At 36.3% G+C, this 27855-nt stretch overlaps 1 protein-coding gene across 1 annotated transcript; it reads left to right on the forward strand.

Moving 5' to 3' along the window:
* The first annotated feature begins 1847 nt into the window (after nucleotides 1–1847).
* sppl3 (signal peptide peptidase 3) lies at nucleotides 1848–27841 on the forward strand. Its single transcript, XM_055040147.1, has 11 exons — nucleotides 1848–2398; nucleotides 14421–14498; nucleotides 16460–16551; nucleotides 16654–16773; nucleotides 16988–17066; nucleotides 18849–18961; nucleotides 19490–19596; nucleotides 20494–20657; nucleotides 22387–22577; nucleotides 22717–22826; nucleotides 24288–27841. The coding sequence occupies exons 1-11, from the start codon at nucleotides 2373–2375 to the stop codon at nucleotides 24357–24359; spliced, it is 1152 nt and encodes a 383-aa protein (XP_054896122.1). The 5' UTR covers nucleotides 1848–2372; the 3' UTR covers nucleotides 24360–27841.
* The last annotated feature ends 14 nt before the right edge of the window (nucleotides 27842–27855 follow it).

Here is a 27855-nt window from a genome sequence, read left to right on the forward strand (position 1 = left end):
GTTCTGTTTGTTTGCTACATTTTTTTTTACCAGCTGTAGAGACTTAACTGGGCTTATATGTCCCTCCAGCTGATGAAAAATGTAGGTGGAAATACCTGGGGATGCAGCTGTTTACATGGAAAAGGACTTGAAAACAGGATTCATTGACAAAAACATTTATTTTATCTTTTTTTCAAAATGGCAGAAGTTTATGGCAGTTCTTGTCTAGTCTCTTCATGAATTGCTACTTATGTGTCCATAAAATCCATTTTTCCCATAAACAGCTCAGAGGTTTTGCTGTAGCTATAGCAGAATATAGGCACACACTGGAAGAATAAGGTTTATTTAAAACATGTAAACAAATAAGATAAAAAGATATTATTGGTTTAAGTATGCTTTGTGTTATGTCACAAGACACTTGTGGTTAAAAACGCTTCTTTTCAGGAGGGGATTTGTTTTTTATCCGAAATAAATAAAATCCATAGCTTTGATTTTATCTCAGTTGTTTCCACCACAAAGCAATAAATTAGGTAATCAGACAATTAAATTGTTTTTTCTTCCAAACTGAAATGTTGATAAGCAAGCCCTTGTAATTTCTTATTGACCATATACCTGATATTCAAAATGTCATTTTAGTTATCTTCTGGCATATTTTAATTTTAAACAATTAGCTCACAATGAAATTAAAAAAATAATGACAAGGTTGCCTTCTGTAGCTATTAAAAAGAAAAGAAAAATCCCATTAACCTTTCTTCAACACCTTTATCCATTATATCTTAATCTGCTAATTTGTATATTTGATGCAACACTGCCCCCCTTTTTTTATCCAAAACCAATAAACTTAATTTTGTTTTGTAAAAAAAAAGTGGTTAAATTTTCTAAGCCAAGATGTAATTTATGCTCACTGATCTATTAAGATGAAATACTTATTGTAAGCGGAGGAGATTAGGGGTGGCTAAAACAAATGGAAAGATATCTCTCATAAACAGCGGAGCTACATACTTTAATTTTCTGGCTAATGAGTTAAAATGTGGCATCAATACTTTCACATAATGTTTTGTTATCAGCTTGTGTATCTCCAGCAGCAAAGCTGTACCTTCTGTTATGTTTGCCTGATGCTGTTAAGTGTGTGTATAATTGTTTCAGCAGATGAACAGATCATCTTCAAACATCTGGAAACTGTGCCCACACGAAGAAATTGGGAATTTCTATTCTATGTCATAAAAGAACATAAGAACCGTGCACAACCAGGACATCATCACCTGGACATCCCCAAATAGTTTAAAGATGCAGTAATATTAGAAAATCTAAAGTGTTAAGGAAAGTAAACAAATCCCAAAAAATGTCCTCAAGATGGATCTTTCATTATTGTGGCATAGGATTTAGGGATAATCTTGGTAATCCTGACTATGTAAAAAGCATCATTTTTATCCTTACTTAATGTCAGAAAATTGAGAAATATTAACTATGCTTTGTAGTCTTGTGTTTTCTCATGTTTAACCAGGAAAATCCCTGCCTCACTGAACAGAGTGATATACAGAGTGATGAACCCTAATCAACAGGCTATAAAAATAAAACAAAAATGGGCCAAGTGAATTTGACATTACACATCACATTTTAACTTATAGATTTACATTATAAAAATATAACAAATTTTTAATAGCCAAATTTTGTTTGGTTAAATTAAATTCAATTGTATCAGAGATTTTGCATACATCACAATATTTTAGAAATGAATTATTAATTACTAAATTCATTCATGCATTAATTCATTTTTGCCATTGATGCAATGTTCAGGATTCAGGGGGAGGTGTGCATTACAGGCTGCAATGCTGTCAGATGAGAGGAAATAATTGCAATCGTTTTCAGTGCATGACAGCGTTTCGGTGCTCGTCCCACTTGTAAACCTCTACAGCAGGGCGATAGTGCGCGTTCCCGCGGACTCGCTATAGAAAACAAAGCTGAGCGTCTTCCATATCGGCTGGGGCTGCAGACTCAAGGAATATCCGAATTTATTCTGGATACATCGCACAGAATATGGATCTACAGTGGGTGTAACATCGTTGCAGACCGAGCCATCTCGGCTGAGGTGACAGCAGGAGACGAGCGAGACCGACGAAAATAACATCTGTGTGTTTTTTTCTTCCTCGGGGTGCTTTGTCTTGTCCACCTAACGATAGCAAACCATCATTTTCATCTCAATTGCATGAAATTCAGCTAGTAATTACTAGCTGCCGCCGGGATGTATCATCATGTTGTCACCTAAAAGTAACTACTAAGACGTCGGATTGTGAAGGAAAAGCAGAGACCCCTCGCTCCCCGGTCCCAGCGGGCTGACACCGGGACCTGAATCTGTGTTAGCCACAGCCTCGGAACCCACTGTTTTCGGCGATATGGCGGAGCAAGGCTACTCATCCTGGTGAGTGCGCACAGGCGTTGCGCTACCGATTAGTAGCGGCTGCCTAACATTAGCTCCTGCTACTGCCAACTCTGACAACACTGTGTCAAAAAGCAAATGAACCAAACACCTGCCGTTCTGCATAAATACTTGTTTTGCCACTTCAGCTATTTCAGTAGCCTTTGTGAAAGAGTAGAAGCCAAATTAACACACATATAGATACATTTATCTACCTCTGGTTAGCCAGTGGTGGCTAACGCTGTGCTAACTTTATTCAGCTGCGGTCAAATCGAGTGATGCTATTGAAAGCGAACGAAGAGCTAGCTATGTTGTCTGATGTTGGGGTTTGACAGTTTGTGTGGTGTTTTTTTATTTCATTACAGAACAAATCGCGGCACGAAAATCGCATTTCTGTTCAATAAATGGAGGTTCTCCAGCGACACAGTTTAGACTAGCCGTGCCAACATGCTAGCATTTTAGCTGGGTAGCATTTTGTCGTCGAGCCACAGCTCACAATAACAAAGGTTATGCTAAACTAGCATCGCAGTCGTAACAGAAAAATACTGGCTTCCCTATCATGTAACACCCCTGCTTATAATAAATAGTATATTATTCAGCTTTGTAATAAAATACGTCCTCGATGAGTTGTTTGTTGTAATGACTGCCAATGTTATGGGAAGTGTAGATTTAGTGACTTGAGCAAAAGAGAGCGTTGGTCTACATGAATGAAAATGACTGGGTTTTTTTGTAAAGGCGTAGTTGATTAATGTCGATTTAATTGTTACAAAGGTTGAGTGTTAGTATCATTCCTTCCAGAAAACCGGGAGAAAGAGACATGGCTTTACCAGACTAGACTTGTTTTGCCATAGCCTCTGACGGAATGTTGGTGTACTTTTTCTTGGTGTGAACGTCACATACCGGTGAAAACAGACTAAATTAACAACAACGACTTCCTTACTTTAAAAATACTTGCACACAGAGGAGGTGGGCGGCATCAATTGACCCCATGTTTCAGGCCATTCATAGCAGCAAATAAACCAAGGTTTTAAAAACTTGCTGTTTCTAAATCCCCAGTGTTTTACCACCCTGCTGTGTTTATGTATGGGTTAACAGTATTTTAAAAACATGCCAGAGAAAGTGCATCTGGCTAGCATAGAGGAAAGCTGTATGAATCCTATCCACTCCTATCTGCAGCTGAAAACTGCCAGCCAGATGGCTGAAAGGGTGCAACACATTTTCCTCCTTCACAAAAAATGCACATTTAACCAACTTGAAATATTTCTAGCTGCAAAAAACACAGGTGTTGTGGTAACAGGAGTATTACCTATCGGTCATACTTTGGCAATATTGTTTTATAACTACATTTGACATGTGTGTTGAGCATCCTGTTATTGATTAGTTGCCCAATCAGATAGCCTTAATGATCAACTTGTTAGACTTAGTTCCTGGGATTTATTTGCCAATAGATATTGCAAACAGTCCTTTGAGATAACAGTAAAGCATTTACCAAATTTGGGATGATATATTTAGAATTATTGTGTAACTCTACAGTTTTCTGAGGGAAACATGATCATATTTTGTACATTAAGCGCTTAAAAAAGTCCTAATTTACAGTAGCTTTTTTATTATAATTTGTTCAAGTATATGTATCAAATTGAAAATGAATAATAATCTGTAGTTTTAAGAGCTGTAGGAATAATTGTTGCATCTTGTTGGGAAAGCAGTTAGACTGTGTTATTTGTATTGAACATGTGTATAAATACAGTAAAGAAATAACTTTTTTTACTGTATTCTAATACTTGTACCAGTAGAACATTAGCCTGTTTCATAAATAGTAACTATTTCAAATGCCGTCAGATTAGAGGCAAGAACTATTACGACTATAAGAGATGCACTGATCAGGTGTATACTTGCTCAACACAAGTTCTCAGATTTCATTGAGGTCAGATCTGCCAAGTGTTGTTTTCTTTTAGGGATTGCAATTCATACAAACTTATTTGAGTTGACTATGTTTTTGTTTCAACTATTCAGAAGATCAAATATTAACCATAAAAGCAAAGGAGTCCTGTAGGTTCCTCAATAGTAAATGAAAGGATGCCAAGATTAAATCATATGTCCATATTATTTATCTGATTTTCACTAAAGTAAGAAACAAGTGTTTCAGGGAGTATTCTTTTTGTTAACTTGTTCACAGGCCAAAAAAATGACTTCTAAGTATGAATGCATGGAATGGACAGAGCCCACACCACTCAGAAAATCCAACTTGCTATGTAGCGTTTGTTCTGCTGGTCATCAGTCAGATCTAATTGAGGGACAATTTGTAAATTTGAAGCTAGCTTGATTGAATAACAAATACAACTTCCACGGTTAGCACAGTCCACTGACCTCTCTTTTAGTTGGTCTGAATTTCCATCAGTACATTGATCTTCTCATTCAACATGTTTGTTAAAACTATTTTATTTCATTTTTATGCTTGATCTACTTGAATGTGTCTTGTTTAATAAGGAAAGAAACTAAATGACCTCAATATAATAAGTTATCTTTTCATACACTTATGAATATCAACATCCTTCTCATTGGCTTTCCATTTTCAAACAGAGGTCTCTAATACAGTATTAGCTGTCATCTTCTAATTAGCATCACATTATTTACGGCCTGAGATGTGACAAAGATGCCAAAACACACGGTCTGATGTGTACTTTGTCATGCTTTAGATCAGGGTCTGCAACTTTGGGATGCCTGACTCCAACAAACCTTATTTAAAATGCAGAAAAATCCCTTTCTCATGTCAGCAAATTTTGCAAAGGTCTCATCATTAATGATTCATTTGATTCAGATGTGTTGGAGTAAAGATGCATCAAAAAGTTGCAGGTCAGTGACAGTTGAGGATGAATTTCAGACTGCTGGTTTAGATATTATGAATAATTTATAGAAGGTCATTCTGCCATTGTGGTTTTATTCGGAAAGAATTGTTCATCCTAATACGCATTTGCTGCAAGAATACCTACTCATTTCCCATGGCCTGGATAAAAGAAAACAAACTGTAAGAAAATCTTAAGCAAAAGCAAATATTCTAATCTAATTCAAACACTTGACAATGATTTTTCGAACAGTATTGACCAAAATCTCCATTTGAGCTGCTGGATTTATTTAACATTGTGAGTTAAGCTTTGAACTTACAAAGAAGTCTCTTCTACATCTACAGAAATCTACTGTTAACTCATATGAGTGGGATTGATCTCCATTGCGATACATTCTGCTCTCATCCTCATTGCAGTTGGGCTGTATTTTGAAAATATACTGTGTCAGATTGATTGTGGCTCCAGGTCAGGATGTGTGTTTTGCTCTAGTTTCAGTATTAACTTCTACATCCCGAGCACCCCTGGTACTTGTGCAGCAGCGTTTCCACAAACAAAACCAATGCAGGCACATGTTATCCATCAACCAATATATTCATATTGCATATCCATGTTATGGGAAGAGCCTCATCTAAATGACAGAAATTACATTTTCAAGCTCAACAAAACCTCCTTCCAACACTAAGCAGCTAAATGAAAGAAATGCTAATGGAAGCTAAAGACGCATACCCAGAAAAACACACAAACTACTTCTTAAATCAAAGCTCAAACTCTGCTCTTTCTAACGGAGTAGAACCTACATAAAAACACTCAGTGAATCAGCAGCTAAAGAAGAGAAAAAAATTAGGCTTATTTTATGAAGGCAAAAAAAAAAACCTCAATCTTTTCTTTGGTATTTTATGATTATGATCCATGTTATAGAACCGTGTAGAAAACTCTGACTCATTCCCTTGCTTCACAAAAAATGATTGTTGTTATTATTGCGGAGTTGTATAGGCTACATAATTTTTGGGTTCTGTTTGCTATAATGGTGGACGAACGTGTCAATCATCCGATTTGACCAGTGGGTTCTGAGGAAAGCTAGATTGCAACTGCACACATTTAAAGGTCTATTCACATCAGGAATTGCCTTTTTTATTGGTGGAAATGATTTATTCCACCATTTTTCATTTTGTGACATCTTAATGTGTTGTCATTCATTGACATTAAGTGTTGCTTTTTAGACCTGTAAAATATTCTCTGGAGTTATACCTTTTTATTTTTATACTAGAACTATTTGAATAAATCTTGAAGCGTCAGAGATTTATTAAATTCATTTTATAGATTTTATTTTTGAGAAGATGGGACAAAAACATGCACAGGGTTCAGAATGGATAGACGAAACAAAAACTGCATTCCCTTCACAAAACTGTTTTTCATCCCTCATTTTCAAAAGATAAATTGTAAATGTGCAGTGACTTATTTACTGTGAGAGGATCATAAACTAACAATTACAAAAAGAGATTTCCATCTACAAGTTGGAGTGGGTGTGACTATCTGGCAGTATGCTGCATTTATTGCAGTGTTACAAAATCCTTTTTGCATTGTTAAACATCTGTCAGTAATTTTAGGTTAACTCTGAAATATAGACAGAATTGAACATTAACCAATCTCAATCCCAAAACAGATGTGAATGAATCTGTCAAACCTGTAGTTTCATTTAGTTTTTAAAAAAATTAGCACATCTTTCTTTTTACACATTTTAAAAGCAGTGATGTTACTCAGATTAATTTCCAGTATCAGACCTGTAAGCAATTACTGATATTTCAGCATCACTGATTCAGTTGCTGAACTAAACACCATAAATTTGCTCCAAGCATGTTTATTTTTAAGCCACATGAAAAATGATTGAGTGTCCAATTACTTGAAGGAGGTAATTTGTCAGATTAACAGCTGAATAGTCACAGTTAAATACAATAATGCCTCTAATCCCAATCTAATATTGAGGAAAATAACTTGTATGTAAAATAATCCTTTATAACTTTTTATGTTGGTGACAGATCTATTAGTTGGTCAGTAGGTGGTGTTTTGATTATACATAAATGGCACTTTCTCTGAATACTTTTCCCCCAATTAAATAGTCTAATAAATTTTTTATTTAAACTCCTGCATTTTCTCTCTTCTAATTTCTTAAAAATGGAGCAGCTAATGTCTGCCTGTGTGAGATATTTAGCTAATAATTGTAACCTTGTGCTTTTGACGTCTTGAAAAGAAATACTCGTACCTACTTTATGCTGTGGCATGCTTCTTCTTACAGATTGAAGATGTTGCGTTACACCGATACTAAATTCTTTAAATTAAGCAGAATGATGGAATGCCATTAATGGTTTGAAAGAACAGAAAGGGATAAATTGCAAATATTTTTTACAACTGTGAAATATTTTTGTATTGGAGTACATTTAGGCTTCCTGTGAAAATAGCTGTGATTATACGTGAGAAATTTTATTCCCATGTTAAAGAGCTGTACATCTTAACATTTAAAGCAATTTTATTCTAAACAAGGTCAGATACAGTGAATAACTTTCAGAAGCTTTTTATAGGAGAAAGTATATGACTCCCAAGTCTTTTGCATTACAGCATTTTGCATTAAACCTCGTCTAGTTTCTCTTCCTCTCCTTTGTTGTTGCAGCTGTCAAAACTGCACACTCGGTGAGCTTGGACTTCTTACCCATCACACTTTAGGTGACATTTAGAGAGTGGCAGTTCCTCATGTTGAAGATGGTAGACACAAGAGCATGTGAAGGAAAAGCAGATATCTGCACACTTTGTATTTTGCACTTGACCTTAAAACTCTGTCCAAACTGTTGCTCATATTTTTTAACAGTAATTTTCCTGAATCAAGCTCACGTCGCATCAATGTGCAAAGAGCACTTTCAGTGATAGAGGAGGTTGAAATATTTTTTCTTGACCAGTTTTGATGCATCTATGTGCACATGAAGAGCAATTGCCGGAGAGTTAATTCTGCAACGTGCTTCGACGTTAGTAACTATTTACACACTTCACACTTTTTATTTAATTTATTTTAAAGTGCACTGACATGAACCATGTAAATATTCTTTTGTCCAAGCAAAACTAGTACCAACATTACCTTATTATTATTTGTCCTTAGCAACTGTACTGTGTTATGTTCAGAAAAATGGCACAAAGCAAATTTCAATAAGTGCAACAAAGTTGGGCCTGACAATTGTCACCTTCTCTGTTCCACTTTATTGGACATTTTTAGCTAAGAAATGGTTTATGACGGGCTTTTTTTCTTGACAATGTATTTAGTTTTTTGATAACCATTAATGTTTTAATTTAAAACTGCTTCTTGTTGTTTGCCAGTTCAGAGGGGTTGGCTATATGAACTTAAAATCTGATGATATTTCATATTACTTATTGTGGGAATATTAAAAGTAATGATAAATGGGTATTTACAGCGTCTTTTATAATCTTGCATGACAATTCACCTCAAACACAAATAATGCTCTCAAAACACTTTAAAGTAGGCTTCTTCATAACGTTGCACAAAGAAGTGTAATTTATTATTTTTTTTTTTTATAATCACTAAACTGTGTGAAGCAAATAATCACTGATTTGAACAAATAGCAATCCTTACAGTATTGTCAGTTTTGGGGGGTTTTAGACATAAGTTGGAATTTATTGCCATAATAAGCAACAATTCACAAGCAGTACAAGAGACAGTGTCCTTCTTCAGTTTCTTTGTGCTACTTTACTAACTTCCTGGTATCGTACCACCACTTCTAGTAACGGTAACAACTAGAATCAGGTGCCAGGAAATTAATAATAGATACAAGTGATCCTTGAGAGCAAAGCTTCCCCTGACAGTCCCACCACTGCCACCATTTTTGATTGTTGGTGTGACCTTTTCCTGGAATAAAAATAACTGGACAAACACCTTTTTTACAAAAGCTTGATCTCTGTTTTTTCAGTCACTAGGATAGCTTCCCAAAGGTATTTTGGGATCGTCAGGATTTAACTCATGCTGATTACTCCTGAAAAGGTTTAAAATGGTTAAATTCTTTTCTCCACTGCAACTTGATAGTTATTTTGAATTAAAAAAAAATATTTTCTAAGTTGGTAGATGCTTCTGACTTTGTGTCTCAGTCAGGTTCTTTTTAGGTGACTTCTGTATTTTATAGGATATAACCTAAATCAATAAAGTTAGATAACAAAAATCTTGATTTAAAAATTGCATTTTGTTTTCACTTAAATAATGTATCTAATCTTCAGATGAGTTATGTTTTAAATGTTAATGTGGATACTATTTCAGTCTTGTATGAATTGTGTTAGGTCTTCTCAGGTCTTTCCTGGCCCTTAGCCATTTGCTTAAAAGGAGTTTGACTGATAATAAAGATGGTGCTCAATGAAGCGAAATAAAAACTTTGCGTCTGCAGTTGGTTCTGAAAGTATTGCGAAAAAGCTGCACTCAGTGATCTTGATCTAATAACACAAAAGGCTGTTTTAAAATGTCACAAGAACTATGAAAGGTTCCCCCTCCACTCCCCTACTTTTTTAGATAACACTTGTTATCTAAAACAGTTTAGATGGCTACAGTTTATGCTGTAAAATAATATATCTTGTATGCAGCAGATCCATGTTTTTTCTGAAAACACAATTTATGTTAATAGAGTGTTACTTTGTACCTCAACATTTTAGCAAGAAATTGGCAGATAAATGAAAACACGGAGTGGCACCAAAGATAAGCAGATGAAATAAAATAATTTCACAACTAAATCAGAAATACACATTTAAAGGTAATTAACTCTTAAAATTAGTCTTGTCTGCTGTTTTGCCAAGCATGGAAGTGACAATTTTAAATTAATTCTCCCTGACTTATTGGCTTTTCCCTAAATAAGGGCTTTTAAAATTTTGTCATGTTGTAATTCATTGTACTTTTTTGCTCTTCACTAAAAACAACCTTACACCTTCAAAAAACCCTACATGTTTCATGTAGTAAAGTTAGTAACAAGGGTAAAATGGTACTTAATATATTTTCTATTAATATTTCTCCCTTTTTGTTTTTAACTATATGTTGGAGGTGAAATAAAAGTTCTAAATATGGTAATAAAAAAAGACATATTTTTAGGACTCTATGCAATGAGGAGCTATTTCTGTTTTTTTGTGTGTGTGTTCACATGAGCAAGTGCAATTTTAAAGAGGAAGCTAGGGTTATGTCACCAAATATGTCCATTTATCTACTGATCAAAATTGTTTGATCAGTAGACACTATTGACACTCATTGTCCCTGTACAGGCTACTTCAGGGGTTTGCTTTTGCGAAATTGGCAATAAATTAACATAGTTGCAGAAGTTTCCCCATGAGGACATTTTAAAAGATTCCAGTGTTGCTCAACAGTTTTGGTTTGAAAATGCTTGAAGATGCTATTTTTGTTATACTTAAAAAGAAAATGATTCAGTTTCAAATCTTACAAGATGGAGTTGATTTTTTTTTTTGTTTTTTTCAAAATGTTCCTAATACATTTATAGATTTTGGGGGTGGATATGTTTCTACTCTACAAGGATTTCACTCCACGTATCTTTCATGAGTCTTACAAAAGAGATGCATCTATGTTGGCTCACTAATGTTAATAACGAGATGCTCAATTTTATGGAGGAACTTTAATTCTTGAGAATGTTTTTGCCCTTTTGCAATAGAGACCACATTGTTTTACCACGAATAATCTAGTTGAATAAACTATAATAAAAAACACAAGTTACACAAGGAGCAACAATGGCCACAGTTGATAACTTTGAGATATTTAACTGATTAAAAGTTAAACATGGATCAGAAAATAAACAGATATGTCAGTCAGTAAAAGTTTTATTTCCACTGCAAGAACTTTTGCTGAGAGTGTTTTTCTATGCCTGTTGTTTCCATTGCAGGGAGCAGAGCCAAATTATGTTACTAAGGTAAAAATCTACCCTAAATAATAACCATGTTTTTAAGTCTTAAGTAACCAAATAACATTTGGAGGTGTTATTTAAATTTAGTTATTTAAACCAGTGAAGTGGAAAGCAGATCTCCATTTTTGGAGGAATAAACAGTCATGTCGAGCCACTCTTAAGAATTTAAACCATGTTCTAAGACACACAAAATAAAACAATTATCCACTGATGGTTGTGTATCTTTAACTGGTTTTAAAATTGAATGCTGCTGCATTAGTGGAGGATTACCTGGGAAGCTCCAGGTAATAGAACGGGTCATAATTGTATTTTTATTAGTTGTTTTGATTAATAGCCAACCTTTGCCAATATAAGTGACAGACCAATGATAGGCCAGATCTTCTAAAGTGTATCTGCTGTTCCCAGTCGTGAACTTTTAGTATAGTTTGTGTCATGTGATTTAAAAAGCAACAGCTGGCACCCCTCACTCTTAACACACATTTGCAATTATTATTACACTGGAGGATAAGATGTGTTTTAAAAACACTACAAAAAAAAGGGGAAGTAGCTAAAGTTGTTGAGGATGATGAGAAGAATGAGGTCTAAATATCATGACACTATAATTAGTTCAAAGTCACAAGCTTTATTTTGATACCCTACCATTTATTTTGAGTTTGATCATACTTTCGATCAGTGGCTGTCTACTAATATGAAGATGGATTTGATTAGTAAATGTATGGTTATGCTTTAAAATTCAAGATTTCAAAACTAAAAATAAATCTGTTTAATCCAGTGTAACTTTTGCTTGCAGGGCTGATTATTTTTCATCCAGAGTTTTCTAACTGGATGAGAACAGATCCGCGAACCCCACTTAATCGTCTTCGTGGCATGATGACCTGTGCCTCAGTGCTAAAGTAATGCGTGCGACTGGTTTGATGAAGGACGGTATTGGAATTGTTATTGAAAACCTAGTCTGTCAGCGAACAAGGCCGTCTTATGGCACTTTAGGCCGTCGGCCAGCTCTCAACAGTCCTGGATTGTATTTTGTTTTTAAATGTTCCATTCATCTATCTCACTCATGTTCTCCAGGCTTCTGTGCACAGAATTCAGACAAACCAGTTCGGTACCAGAATATGAATGAGGCCTGTGGTGGATTAAACTAGCTGTCTAGCAGCCCGCTGTGTTGACGGGGAGTCTGTGACATAATTAATGTTGGCATGCAGGAGAGCAAGGTCACTTTCTTAATCACTGTTTTAATGCTTGGAAGACATGGAATAGTTTTAGGTGAGAAGACAAATGATTATGCACATTAGCATGAAAGGACTTGATTTATTGTGAGATATTTTTCTAAATCTAGTAGAAATCTATGTTTGATAAACGTGTTTGTGATGCTACATTGTTCTGGTGGCTTTCAGTTTTCTTCTCATATAACCAGTTTTTCAAGCGAGAACTGGTCCAGCTCACCGTCTGACAAGGAAAATACTGCTTGGTGAACCAAAACACAAATATATTTAAATCAGATTTATTCTTTTAGCTTTTAATGTCAATGTAAACTTTGAGAGGAAGTTAGTACTTTTTAATTAAGACCTACTCTTTTTTATTAGGGCTGGACAATGCATCTGAAAAACGTATCGCAATATAAGTGTTTTGTATTGGTCCATATCGACAACTATGATCAGTTTTTTGTTTCAAATATCTGAAAACTGCTGATCTTTTTCTAAGTTGCCACAACTTGCCATGATGAAAGTATTTCTCCACTTGTTTCCCAACTGTTGAGTCCTTTGCTCTGAGTTACTCTACTGTACAAAATAAACATTAAAGCCCTTTAAAGGAAATCTGCAGCCTTTAAAAGTGTCCTCAGATTGTTATATTGTGTCACATTATATTTCTATACCTGTTGGGTCACATACTTTAAAGATAATCCAGCCAGGTTTACGTTTCTATTTTTATCATGTTGTTTTTCACTTGTATCCTTTTGACTCAATTTTGTATGTTGGGTGCAAGGATTACTGGAAAACAAAATGTGTTCAGTTTTTCAAAAAAACATTTGGAGGAGATTCAAAACTATGCTTTAGTATAAAAAAATATATATCTAGCATTTATTTTTTGAGTAATAACCCAACCTATTTTCGTAGTAGATCTGTGGTTGCTGACCCAGTTCCATTAAAACGAATAACAACTTCAGCCTGAAAGACTATGCTGCTCGGTTATTTTACACATACAGGACTGCTTAATGCTGATTCCTGGAAGGATATTGTTCCGCTCACTGTTTTCCAAGAATTTGTTGTTGTTGTTTTTTCCTGGAATTGCCAAAAGGGCAACTGTAATGAAATGAAAATGCAGATTTAATTAAGGGAAACTAATGAATGAATTATGTGGAGATATATTTGTTAAACAGCTTAACCCAGCACAAATAATAACCAGGGGTAACTAAAATCAGGCTTTGAAGTCACAACTGGGAAGGTTCATTGTCTGGGCGTACGAGTAGCATCTATTGACAGATTTCAGTGCAGCTCAAATGACCCACAAATGAAGTCTGAGCAACAACACAAATCAGCAACAAGCTAAGCTAACTGTTTCTGCAGCATGCATGTCGGCACCTGTAATTCCCCTCTGCGCTGCAACCACACCCACAACCTGTCATGCAAAGTTTTCAGCTCATGTATTTGGGCATAATCTCCTTTATGTAAAAATATTATTTTTGGTTTGTCACATTTCAGTTGTCTGTTATGTTTCACCACAATACGAGTTCACCTGTTAGACTTCAGGAGCTTTCCGGTTTTTAAATGAATCATTCTTTACTGAGGGGTTGAAGTTGAAGGTTTTAGCAGATAAATTGATGGTTTATTTGCTGTTTCCTACGAATTTATATACGTTTACAAAGATTTTACTAAAATATAGATAACAAAAGACATTTTGAGCCTCATGTTCACTGATAGAGGAAGCAGTTTTAAATCAAACAAAAAGTGTGAGGATTACAATATGTCTGTGTACAAATCTAATAAGATGTTGACCCATTTGTTTTTAACGTTGATCTGTACTTATAAGGGTAAAATCAAGCTGTCAGATTGTTAAATATTATCACTTATTATAGCACATTAACGTCTGTCCCTGAAATATTAAGAATTAAATGCAATATTTTGCATAAATTGCGTGTGTAAAAACTATTCTCAAGCTATTTTCTTTTTTTTTAGCTTTTTAATTCCTACTTATTTTCCTTAGAAGTATAACCCTGTTTTTATGTCTCTCTCATGTTTTTAGGGCATATTCCCTAGTTGACTCCAGTCAGGTGTCCACCTTCCTGATCTCCATCCTTCTGATCGTCTATGGCAGCTTCAGGTGAGTAAATGATCACTTTAACGCCAGTTGAGCATGAATCTATTCTCAATTTGAAACTTATTTAGACCCATGTTGTCGTTTACCTGCATCTTTCGGAGGCAGCTTTCTGTTACCTTGTTACCAAGGAGACTCCTGTAGATCAGATTTTTTTAAAAAAAAGGAGAAGTATGTACATGTCTGAAAATAAGTGTGCATGCATATGCTCCTAGAAAAGTGAACTGAAGCTGTCCTTAAAAGGAAGCCTCTCTACCTTGAACCACACACTTCCTGAGGCCCACAGTTAACTAGACTAGTCATAGCAAGATAACTAAACGGTACTAATACATCTGGCATTGCCTCTGATATCTTAGGTCTCAGAAAGCTACAACCAAAAGAAAGAGGCAAGATTAATTTTAAAAAAAGTGTTAAAAATGCTTAAATTTTGGTCATTTACACAATTCTGGATGTCAAATGCTGCTGGTAGGCGGCTGAGGAGATTCCTAAAAGAATATTTTCTGTTGCGTCTTCTTTGGACTTTATCTTTGAGGAAACATTCAGAATAGGGTTGCACAGTTGTAGAAAAATTTATTCACGCAATAATATCTAATATATTAATAGTGAGTTACCATTAAGCCCCATTTTCCTCTTTACCATCTTCCTTTTTCACCACAATTTCCCTACCATTCTCCCCTAACCTTCTGATCTTGGTTACTAATATTTATATTGTTAGTGGTGCTAAAGAACAGTAAAAATTGATCGTGGTGGACAAATATATTATTGGAAGCAGAGTTTCATTACATTGCAGAAGTTTATTGCAGTTGTGATGTTGCACACATTGATTAATTCCAGCTTAGAACAGGTTCTGCAAACTGATACGATCCAATTTTTTGCTTCAATCCCAGCTAAATAAGACACACTTAGAAATATGAATGCTGCATGACGTTTTAATAAAATGACATATTTTTCAATGCAATTTTGATATTTGTGGAAAATGCATTTAAAAAAAGAAGCACAGTCTTCAAACTAATGAAAAAAGAAATTTAAAAAATAGAACTTGTCTTTTTTGTGCCATACTGCTGTATAACTTCAATATTATTATGCATAAGTTTGAAAAAAATACAAATCATAAAGAGCCATAATGGGAGGTCCAAAGAGTCACATGCAGCTCTGGAGCCACAGGTTGCAGATCTCTGGACAAGAATCTGGGCGCGCATCTGAATTTTATTATCATCATGTCTGCTCACTGATCTGCAGACTTCATCTGGTCCTCTGTGTCTGTTTCCTCTGGCTGTTTTATAGCATGTTAATTTGAGCTAATGAAGATAATATTTTAGGAAACATATTTTAAACCAGTTAACTCATAAATAAAACATATTTCTAAGGTGTTAGTCGTATTTTAAAGGATTTAAGAGAAATTGATAAATTTTCTCCTTTGGAGATGCACTTGTGACTGAAAATAACCCCAATAATATAAGCTTAAAGTTCAAATAAATAGAACAAGAACTATATTTTACTTGATTTTGTCATATTGGAGTGTTGTCTTTTTTTGGACTTTTAACTTCATTAAATTGTTTGTGACGTGCAATAAACATAAAAAGAAGACATTAAACTTTTTTGTATTTTTTTTAAGTAAAAGTCATTGTCTGGAGCAGTCTGTTTAATTCATTGTTGATTAAATTGGAGCATAAAAAACTGTTTCTTGTGTGATGAAGTAAGTGTAATAATCTTGGAGTCAACATTTCCGTCTAAATTTGCTAGTGTTATAACTACAACACTTTGATTGGGATTGTTAAACTACAGAAGATTGCATCGATTTGATATCAACTTGAACTTTCGGTGTTGTCTGAATAATACACTTCATGCTGCCTGAATGAAGTCCAAACCTAATGGCAAGTTTTCAAAGGGAGATGGCTTTGTCATTTCTAGGAAAAATGGAGTGTAATGCTGTGTCCAAATCACACGGTTCTCTGCTGCTTTTGCAGGTCATTAAACATGGATTGTGAGAACCAGGAGAAGGATAAAGACGGTAACCCCTCAGCAACAGGGTCTTTTAATAACAGCAACACAAACAACAGTAAGTGTCAAAAAGCCAAGGCCTTTACAAGTCCTGCAGTTGCGTGATTGTCTGCTTTGATGTTTGGAAGCTCATGTGTTTCTGATCTGAATTGTTTTCCAGGCATTCAGACTATAGACTCGACGCAGGCCCTGTTTCTGCCAATAGGAGCATCTGTGTCTCTGCTAGTCATGTTCTTCTTTTTCGATTCGGTTCAGGTGGTCTTCACTATCTGCACTGCAGGTAACTGTGCGGCTCCAGAGGGTAACACAAAAGCACCACACATGTAGAATGACTACAAGGCTTTCCCATCGCTGTTCAGTCGTTACACCCTGGAGAATGTCTTGAAACTGAAGACCATTAGCTGCCCCATTTAACACACAGAAATGACTGCTTCAAGCTGTCAAGGTGTGTTAGGCTGAAGCTCTAACTGCTGTGCTTTTCTTTCTCTCCTCAGTTCTTGCAACAATTGCATTTGCATTCCTGTTGTTACCTATGTGCCAGTATCTGACCAGACCCTGCTCCCCGCAGAACAAGTAAGGAAATCTTGTGGCTTTTTGTGTCTTGAAATCTGCTCCGTGCTGTTTTGCGCCGCTCACAAACTTTCAGAGCGCTCCATGAATCTGCATATTACCATATCATTGTCAAGGCAGATTTGTAGCATTAGCATTTAAATCTTTTCTCCAAATGTAAAACTGGAAGAGGGTCTAAAAGTTAATGTAACTGAGGGTATAAAAGAAATTTTGATTTTGTAACTAAACTGATCTTTTCTTTATACCTTGACTACCTCTGATAGAGTTCTTCAATTTTCTGTTGCACTGAAATGCTTTGGATCATCAAACATTTTTATATTGGATCAAGAAAAAAACTGAGAAAAACAAAAGGCAGTGCACAGTATACACATAAAGCAAACTGAACAAAAAACAACATATTAACATCGAAAACATCATAGGCATTAATTACCTTTGTCAAAGATTCAGTTGGTGACTTATAAAAATGCACAGTGTATACAAGCTCTGCTAATAGAGGAGAAACAACCGAATGTTACTGGAAAATTGTTTATCTGCTGTCATCTGCAGCCATGTTTACCAGGAAAGGGGTGAGCAGCACATACACAAGAATGATTGTCAGTAGGTCGTCACAATAACAATTTTGCTGTATGATAAATTGTCCCAGAAATTATTGCGATAAATTGTCCCAGAAATTATTGCGATAAATTGTCCCAAAAATTATTGCGATAAATGATAATGTTGTTTTGAGATTTTCAAGTAATTTAATGGAAATGGCTTAATATAGGATTACATTCTCAAAGACCAATAAACTTTTAATTCTAATAAATATTTAGCACTGGAACTGTGAAAATTTTAAATGGTCAAAATAAATCAACAAAACTAATATAATGAATTATGAAGTCGTAAACAAAATGATCAAATTGAAACCAATGTACCAAAGTAAAGACTTTTGTCATCTATTTTTTGGTAGAAACAGAGAGAGAGACAAAAGAAAACAATAAACCATACAAATGGAAATTATTGAGTTTGTTTTCATTTATCTTATGATTAGCTGATTTATTGTTAATTGCGACAGCCCTAATTGACAGCAGTAAGACCGTCTATAACTTACCAGCTCTTGATTAAACAATGAGTTCGGCTCTATAGAGAAACTCCTGAAGGCAGAATGTCAGCCCATCAATTTGTGACCTTTCGTTTATGCAGCAGCAAGTTTTTTTAAAAAACAAAGGTTTTGGAGTCGCTTGATCAAAGTACAGATCAAGTTTAATTTGATCAAAGTACAATTAAGCTGCTGTGTGGAATAACATCGAACAGTTTATTCATTCTTAAAATCTCACCTCTGCGGTTGTGTAAAACTTTTCTGTAAAATATTAACCAAAATTGTTTCTTTATGGCAAAAGTGTGAAAACCAGCTGAGATTTGAAGGACAATTACTTTTCACCTGCTGCTTTTAAAGGATTTGTTCAGTTTGAATAGAGGTCTGCCTCCTGATTCATGAAATCATCATATAGAAACGACATACGTTAAAATTAGTTTGAGCTCAAACATCAAAGTGTGATTTTTTTTAAAAAGGACAAACTAAATCTGCAAGGGAACAAATACTTTTTAATTTGTTGCGATTTAAAAATTCATTTTGTGTTCTGTTCATTTTTCTCACAGTTTGGTCCACAAGTATTCTAACAAAAAGGAAATTAAATATTATGTGGCATGCAAAATATTTTCTTCTCCTTCCGCTCGGTTTCCACTTCTACATTTCTGAATCCTAAGAAAACCTGTTCTAAGGATTATCTTCTTCCTTCTTTGCAGGATTTCATTTGGTTGCTGTGGACGCTTCACCCTGGCTGAACTCTTGTCCTTCTCGCTCTCCGTGATGTTGGTCCTCATCTGGGTGTTGACCGGACACTGGCTCCTCATGGACGGTGCGTCACTCAGAGCTTTCCTCTCGTGGGAACATCAACATAGTAGAAATATTTTAGGCTTCAACATAAGAACCAGCGCGTAATAGTGTGCGTTATACATTAATAAAATTGTATCCTGGAGCAATTCTAAGAATTTGAGTCTCAGCATAGACTGTAAAATATTCATATTTTCAGGAATTCCTTACTATGTTTTATGTAACTTTATGCTTATTAAATAACATGATAAAATATAATTTTCTATCATCACATGAAGAAGAACCTTGGCCTTTAGGTTTACAGCAATGTGCTTTATTCTAAAAGGAAGGTTTTCAGGCAACTCATTGTCTTCCTGAAATGAATAACAAGCTACAATATAAAAATTGATTCAAAATATAATTTTCTGCTAAATGTGTGTTGTTTCAAGAAACATAAAATATAATTATGATGAATAAAATATAGTAAAACTCCTTTGACCTCAATATGTCTGCTCATTTTTACTAAAATGTGGAAATATGTTTTTAAATGCCACTTTCTTTTCCCTCGCTGCAGCTTTAGCCATGGGCTTGTGCGTCGCCATGATCGCTTTTGTTCGGCTTCCCAGTCTGAAGGTCTCCTGCCTGCTGCTGTCAGGACTGCTCATTTATGATGTGTTCTGGGTAAGAAGTCATCCCACTATGAGCTCTACCTGCATCACTAAAAGGAAGCAGAGTCATAAAAGATGTCGACTCCAGGAGGTTTTCAGAAAATGAGAGCGATTCGGGTTTATGAAAGCCTTTGCTTGTCTTTGTGGCCTTGTGCTTGTCTTGCTACTGCTCAGAAGGGGGATGTGATCTGTGAATGCAGTCATTCTCAGTGAGTTTAAAGAATGGCTAGTCGGTACTCAAGGAACAATTGCTAACTATGAAAGATGTAAACACAGCCAGAGGTAAGCCTGCATTGTGGGGGGTGTTCTGTATTTTATTGATAAGAAAATGCTACAGATTTGAAGAATTTTTTTTTTTTTTTTTAACACAGGGAGTGGGATTGCATAATATCTTTAAAAATATTGTGCAAGTTTTTGGTTTTCACTTGTTTTTGGCTTTTACTTGCATTTATTTTAAATTTTTTGGTTGACTTAATTGATCTCAACTGTTTATTCTAGAATAATTAATATAATGATACATGTGCCATACTCAAATTGGCTTTATTTTTCATTTAAAGCTGTTCAATTAAAGCATCAAAGACCATGTGTGTCCAAAATACGAGAAATGTTATTACTTAGATCCCCACCCCACAGAAGGGATTAAAACAAAAACTCAATCTTTAGAGTAAATGTGTGTCTAGAAACTCATTTCTCTCAAGAAGTAGTTGTTGTTTTGCACTAATTTCCCCTTAGATCTGAGCCAATTGAGTTTTTCCAACACATCTTTTACATTTACCGTTTACCCCAACTGCTCTAAGCAAACTAGCTTCTCAAAGCTTCCACAGAAAAAAAGTATTTTTTTGCTCATCAGGCAATAAAAAGGCTGAATGCAAATAATTTTGATGTTTTTCTCTCTCCTCTCCTCCTAAAGGTGTTCTTCTCAGCGTACATCTTCAACAGTAATGTGATGGTCAAAGTTGCCACTCAGCCTGCTGAAAATCCCATAGATGTTCTGTCCAGGAAGCTACACCTGGGGCCCGGAATGGGCCGCGACGTTCCCAGACTTTCCTTACCTGGCAAACTGGTCTTCCCAAGGTAACACTCACATTACAGTGGTGCTGGAAAGTTTGGGAATTTTTACCAGAATTTTATATATTTCAGACAAAAACATCATCAGGTTTTCATGGAACTCTTAAACGTAGATGAAGGCAAAACCAAACCAAATTAACAAATGAAATGAGAGATTATTTAAATTGGGACTTTCCTTTCATCTACATTTTGGAGTTTAATGCAACTCTGCTGATTTTTGTAGCTATTTAACATATATCAGTTCTGAAGGGTTGACAAACTTTCCAGCACCACTGTAATCATGGGGGTAGTGAGGGGTAGATTTGTTGAATTTCACTCATGGTATGTCATAAAGTTGAACCTTTGCTGGTGATTTGTAGCTAAATAATCTCAGAAAACATGCCTTAGTGCAGTACTTCCCAAAGCACTTCCTGTTACAGAGGAACCATCTAAGGTTATTTATAGACTGGAGAAATCTTCGAGGCAGTATTGTCTGGAAATGACGAGATCAAGTTTGCGTGCAGGAACATCAGCACCTTGTCTAAGTGTCGGTAGTGAGGTAGCTGCTCTCGTGACAGGGTACTCCAGTGCTCAAGCCGTCCCTCATCAAACACTTACAATGCACAGTGCTCTGAGTCCTCTCCCTGGACGGAGATGCCGATTAGATCTGGCAGGGGTCAACATCTTAACTTGCAGAGCTGAAAACAACTGGTTGAGCCACCCATCACTTCAATTTCAAATCAACTTTTCAGACTCACTAAAGAAAATGTAAATCAATGTATGGATACCTATTACAACACCATAGTTTGTTTCTTCTTTTCACTTAAAAATTAAAGAAACAATATTCAATTTAATTGAGAAATACTTTATTATGCAGGACTGCCAGGAGATGCTAACAGCTGCATATCTGGGCAGTAGAGGCAATATTTCACAATTAGATGTCCTGGATGAGATCATTGGTTGTTAGCGAGCTCTGCTAATCCACCTCATTTGTTTTTGCTGCTCCTCTTTAAATCTCTGCCTACTCTGTGTGGTTAGAAAGCCGGGCAGAGAGTCTTTGGAGTCAGGGAAATGATCCTTTCCTGTTATGATCGATGAAAGAGACGATCTGGACTTCATTTTCCTCTCTTTGCTCCTTGGTCCTGCTCTGTCTCAAAGCATGGAATAGATTTGTGGTTAAATTTGTCCATGATAAACTAGAGCAAAGAAAATATCTTCATGAGACCAATGAGTATTATAAAACTGTTTTAAAAAATCTAGACTAAAATACCTTTTATTCCAAATTTCTTCAGTTTTGAAAATGTCATAAGTTTGAGAAACTTTGGAAGATCTTATTTGTGATTGTTGCACACTATTGATAAAATATTGTAGTTTTACATTTTTTATTGTAACATATTAAAAGTGATAATGTAGTGCATAACATGCCAACAAGTTTATGAAGATTGTATTGACTTGTGATAACAGTGCCCTGAAAAAAAAACTGTTTTAGTTATTAAGAAATTATTTCTGGAACCCTATAGGATTTTATTTTATACATCTTCAAATATTTGATGTTTATCTAAATTATCAGCTGATGAAATCATGTCTCTTGGCTTAAACCTTTCTTAAAGCAGTCTATATAGAAACGTCTCGGTTTCAGAAAGAGATGATGGAGTGACGCGTAGATTGGTGTAATCTCCACTGCCAAGTGGCAGTTATTCTCCAATTTGTCCGTTCTAGAGTTTCACCTTCATTTCCGCTCTTTGCCTCCACGCAGCTCCACAGGAAGCCACTTCTCCATGTTGGGAATCGGAGACATCGTGATGCCGGGGCTGCTGTTGTGCTTCGTCCTGCGCTACGATAACTACAAGAAGCAAGCAACAGGGGAGGTCCCGGGGCCCGGTAACATGTCCGGACGCATGCAGCGCGTCTCGTATTTCCACTGCACTCTCATCGGATACTTTGTAGGTAAGCAGCCGATCAATGCACAATGGGAGAGGTCAAGTTTTTATAAGATCTTTTTATACGTTTGGCATTCTGCTCGTAGGATTGGTTTGCTCTATTTGGTTTATTTCCTTTCGGGATTTTGAGCATGTTTTCTCCTCAGGTCTGCTGACTGCCACTGTGGCCTCGAGGATCCATCGTGCTGCTCAGCCCGCTCTGCTCTACTTGGTTCCCTTCACCCTGCTGCCTCTGCTCACTATGGCTTACCTGAAGGTACTTTTACAGCCCCATTTGCTCCCTACAAAAAGGTGTCAGCTACATTCATCTAGATTTTTTTCAAAAAGAAAAATGTCTTACAATTTGATGACAAATCTTCTTGCATGATGTCAAAACCAAATCTACATAAAACTTGCACTTTTAACTGACTTATTTCTAGTACCTTGCAAATATTTTGATAAATCACATCATAGCGACAAATTTAAATACATTTAATTGCTGTTTTTATATTACAAACCAAAACACAATATCTACATAATGAATAATTGTAGTAAAAGAAAAGCGATACATGATTTTCAAATTTGCTGAATTTTATTTGCTGAATCTTTTTCACAAATAATAATAATGGTGATAAGAGCAATAATCACTGAAGCAATCAGAAGACCCAAGATAACTCTGGAGGAACTAAAGAGATCTACAGGTGAATTAATTGTGATTAATCTATCATTGAAATGATCAACTTTTTTTAGTTGTTAATCAATTGTTAGCTGGACTACATAGACTCTAAAAGAGGCCATTTGCTGAAGTAACAACACAATCAAAGTGGAAATTATGGCAGAAATTAAGATTTTAGCTGCAGATGCACCCTTTGCTACCCTTTGCAAATGACGAAGCGTACTCATCATTTCTACGCAACATCTTAAGGCTATGTTGTTACGTTTTAGGTAATAAAATTTCTAACGAGTTTCTAATGTTGTGTAAAAGAGGTGCAAGTGATCACATAAAAAGTTTGCAGAATGTAACAAATTTTTATCCAATTAATCAATCAGTCATCAGAATAATCAGGCTCTTTTTCAGTAGCTACATGGAAGCTTCTCATAGGTGATTGAGATGAATGAAATCAAACTACGTCTAAAATACACCAGAAGCTGCAAAACAACTTCAGGTGAGCTCATCTAACATCAGGAAAACAACCTCAAACAGCAAAGTGTTGGTTTAGCTCCTCAGAGTCCATTTGATGCCTTGCACCTCTGCCCCAACACACCTGGTTCGGATGATTGCTTTACCTCAGAAGGAGTTCTGCAGAAGTCGCCCATTCATGCAGTTGGGAAACACCTGGAACATGGCGGACACAGGATTGAGAACCAGTAGTTACACTTTCAAACATCAGTTACCCTCACACCAAGATTGCAGAATTATTTTTCACATTTGCTCTCTATCCCACCTGATTGAGCTTGAACTCTTTTGCAAAAACAAATGAGCAACAAGTTTGGTCTCTACATGCAAAGCCCAAAGAATGATGCTCCAGCAGTCTGGCGACTATAATTGCAGTAAAAACCACGTAAGGGGCTGACTATAAAAACACACAGCATGTTTCAGATTTTATGTGTATTCATAAAAAGGAAACCTTTATCCTTTTCATTTTCATTTCACTACTTTGTGTTGGTCTGTCACATAAAATCCCTATAACTTACACAGATTCTGAAAAGTTCTGGTATATTTTGTGTGTCTTTCCAGGGGGATTTGCGGCGAATGTGGTCCGAGCCTTTCCACGCCAAAGCCACCAGCTCTCGCTTCCTGGAGGTATGATGCAACCCGGGGAACGAACAACCAGCGCGGGGATGACTGCTGATCTTTTCTTCTTAATGAGAGGAAAGGAAAGAGGGCACACTCACCATGAGGCCATGTTGTCATCACTTCATGCTTTCCACCGATCTGTGAAGAGAAAAAAAAAAAAGACCCTCAGAAAGGACACCAGAGTGTGGATCACAACAACCCAGACACGACTCATCTTTGCTCCGTACATCCTTCCTCGTTTCATCTCCGCTTCCTCTTAGCCGTTTCTTTCCTGTCCATTACAGCACATCCTGCCTCTGCTGTTTTTGTGCTGCCCTCGTCTTTGTCTCCTTTCCTTTTCTCCCCTCCTCTGCCCTTTCCTCCTCTCAGCCTCCCTCCACATGGCCATTCTCAAATTTCCCACCTCCTCTAACTTCAGTCTTTTTGTTATTTTCATTCTGGATTCCTTTCTCTGTGATGAACTAAATGGACCAGGCCTCTCTCCCCTCCCACCTCCTATTTTCGTGGACTTACAGTTGTGAGACATGGCTGGGGTTTATATGTATTTTTTTAGCATTGTTGTGGTCATTATAATTAATGTTAATATTATCAAAGAACTTTAACAAGTGGAGAAGAGATGGAGTGTTGCACAGGAACAGCAACACAGCCCAGAATCATCCCTCTTCTTCAGTCTCCCTGTTTCATCACCCCTTACCCCCACCAAGCTCCCATTGGTGCTCCTGCCCTCTTGCTACACTCCCTGTGCCCCTGCCCCCCCTCCCTCATCACCTTTACCCCTCCGTCTTCTGTTCATCTGCTGTCCTTACCCAACAGATAACTATGTATTTTATTTAGAAAAGTTTTATTCTTTGCATATACAGAAATGATGCATTAAAATTGTTGAGCTGCCTCCCCTCCCCACCGGAGTCGGACGGGGTCGCTTTTATTTGTATATATGTGTACACATGTATTTGCGGTATCATGAGTTTGTATTTGTGTTTGAGAGCATGTTGAAGAGGGCGGTAAACTGATGTCGAACAGCAAGCCTGGCTTCACTCAGATTGGCGACGCGTGGATCCATCTTTGTGCAATAGAGAAACCCCGGAGAACCTCTGAACGTCTCTCATGGACGACAGTTTCCCGCTCTGATCTTAAAAGTGCGTGCGTGTGTGTGTGTGTGTGCGTGCGTGCAGAAACACATGAGCAAGCGGTTCTTTTACTCTGTTTTAATTTGAAATCATGTTTAAAATGACGACAATAGTCAGGTTTGCATTGAGCTGTGTGTTTTGAATCAAAGGGTGTCAAGCACATGAAACATGTAAACAGTTTATCTTGTAAAAACAGGAAAAAAAAAAAACATATGAGAAAAAATGTAAAAACTCCAGAGGTCAATTTTTCTTTTCAGTTTTCTGCTGATGGCAGAAATGTAAACAGTGTTTTTGTTTTGTTTTGTTTTTTTTTTCTTCCAAATAAATGAATGTTAAATAAGTTTTCCAGTCTTCTATTTTACTCTGCGGCCGCCTCACGCATCGCTCTGGGTGTTAGGACTGTCGGCACTGCAGCTTTAACTTATCTATAATTGCTGGGGGTTTGCAGGTGCAGATCGGGAAACTGATCTGAATTTTGTAAATGTCAGTGTTTAACCTCAGCCGATGAAGACCCGACTATTGTCAGAGTTTAAACTGAGCTTTTTTTATGAAGATAAACGGGTTTGGAAGATATGCATTGAGCAGATGGATGTTTTGGTCCAGATAATCCTATCTGAGGAGTTGTTGAAGGGTGTGTTTGTGTTCGCTTGATTTAATCATAAAGTTTGAACCTGTGGAAGAGAGTTATGAATCAGCCATGCTGCTCAGAGATCAAACATAATTAACCCTGAATGTTTTCCTGCTTTTATTTGGGTTTTTTTATAAACCACCTTTAGTCTTGCTTTTCATTAAATATCTTTGCACTGGAAACCAAATAAAAGGCAGAGCTGCTGTGCTGGCTGCAATCGTTTGCAGTCTGTGGTAAAGATGTTGAACAAAGTTTAAGGTAAATCTTTCTATTGCTGTAATATTTAACATTTACAGCAGATAAATCTTTAATTTGACTAGTTTTATTTCAAGGTGTAGATAATACCCAATTACCTCTTGCACAATTATTGACATTGTCTCTGCTAATACTATTTTATGCAAACAGTATTCCAGATATCTCTCTCACCGTTCAGAAGCATAGTTTCGCTACATCATCCAGATCTTGGAAATATTGGCAATAAATAGAGGCATTCAATTTAGGAAGCGTAACTTTGTTGATCTGATAATATTTCTCAGCCAGAGACCATCAGATTCGTTTTATTTGAAACATCCTGATGAAATGAGAGATGATGTCAGCTTTAACAAGGATCCCCTGGAATTTTGCTACGGAAGTGGACCCACAGCATCACGGGTCCACTAACATGCCTATAAGTGAGCATGAAGTGATCTTCCAGCGATGACTTAATTCACCCCAAACCCATCTCATCAAACCATAAGTCAAAAATTATTTTTGTGATATTCTAGAATCACTCCCAAACGGCTAGCTTGTGTAATAACTTGTTGCTATTGAAACCCCCAGAAGGGACCCTCAGCTACATTTATCTGGTAAAGCTTTTGAGGTTTTATTTTACTCACCTGAAAGAAATAAGCCTCTGTGTCGCATAATATTTATTCTAAAGGGAAACAAAGTCCTTAGAGACGCTAATTACAGTTAAAAATTTATGTTTTTCTTTCTAATTAGGTCATTTTTAATGACCTAATGTGACATCAGAAAACAAATGTCAACACTGGATTACTTCTCTACTGAACCGGTGCACTCAAAAGTTTTATTTTTTTTAAAGGTTTATCTTGAGGTTTTCCATAAATCTTTACCAGTATTGCCAATAAATGTGGTTGGGCTTGAATGGATAAACATGTCTTTGTTTTCATGTTATTTTTAGAAGCTAGCTGTCTGTGCATGTTAAGTGTCCTCCTGTACAGTGAATTATTTCCCCAGATGAGGGCTACTGCAGATGTGAGCCCCGGTACTGAACCGGTGGGCGTTCACCAGCGGAGCAACAGGCACTGCAGGTGGGAGAAGCTTTTTACCAGCTTTCACTTCCACTGAATAGAGAGTGAAGATTAAGATGTTGCACTTTGGACACTGCAAAGCGCTGCCTCACCACCTATGGACATGGTGAGAAAATACATAGATTTATATGATTTATATGCATATATACATATATTTGTGTGTGTATACATATATAAATACCAGATGATGATCGTGTTTTTTATAGAGAAGTTGTTTTGTTTTGTATTTGTGTCCCATTAAAACTTGAGTTGAGTTTCTTTCCGCCCTGCAGCCGAGGACTTGATCTCTATTTTCACCTGAATTTTAAGGAGTGGATTCTGCGTAGAAGAAACGGCGAATCAACTAAACCAAGAACTGTGTATTGTACCATGAGTCCATGTCCTCCTCATTCAGGAGTCTGCTGTAAATAAACCTGACACTAACTGTAAAAGCAGTGTGTCTC

Source organism: Poeciliopsis prolifica, unplaced genomic scaffold (assembly GCF_027474105.1).
Source record: "Poeciliopsis prolifica strain line A6 unplaced genomic scaffold, Auburn_PproV2 SCAFFOLD015, whole genome shotgun sequence".
Lineage (NCBI taxonomy): Eukaryota > Metazoa > Chordata > Actinopteri > Cyprinodontiformes > Poeciliidae > Poeciliopsis > Poeciliopsis prolifica.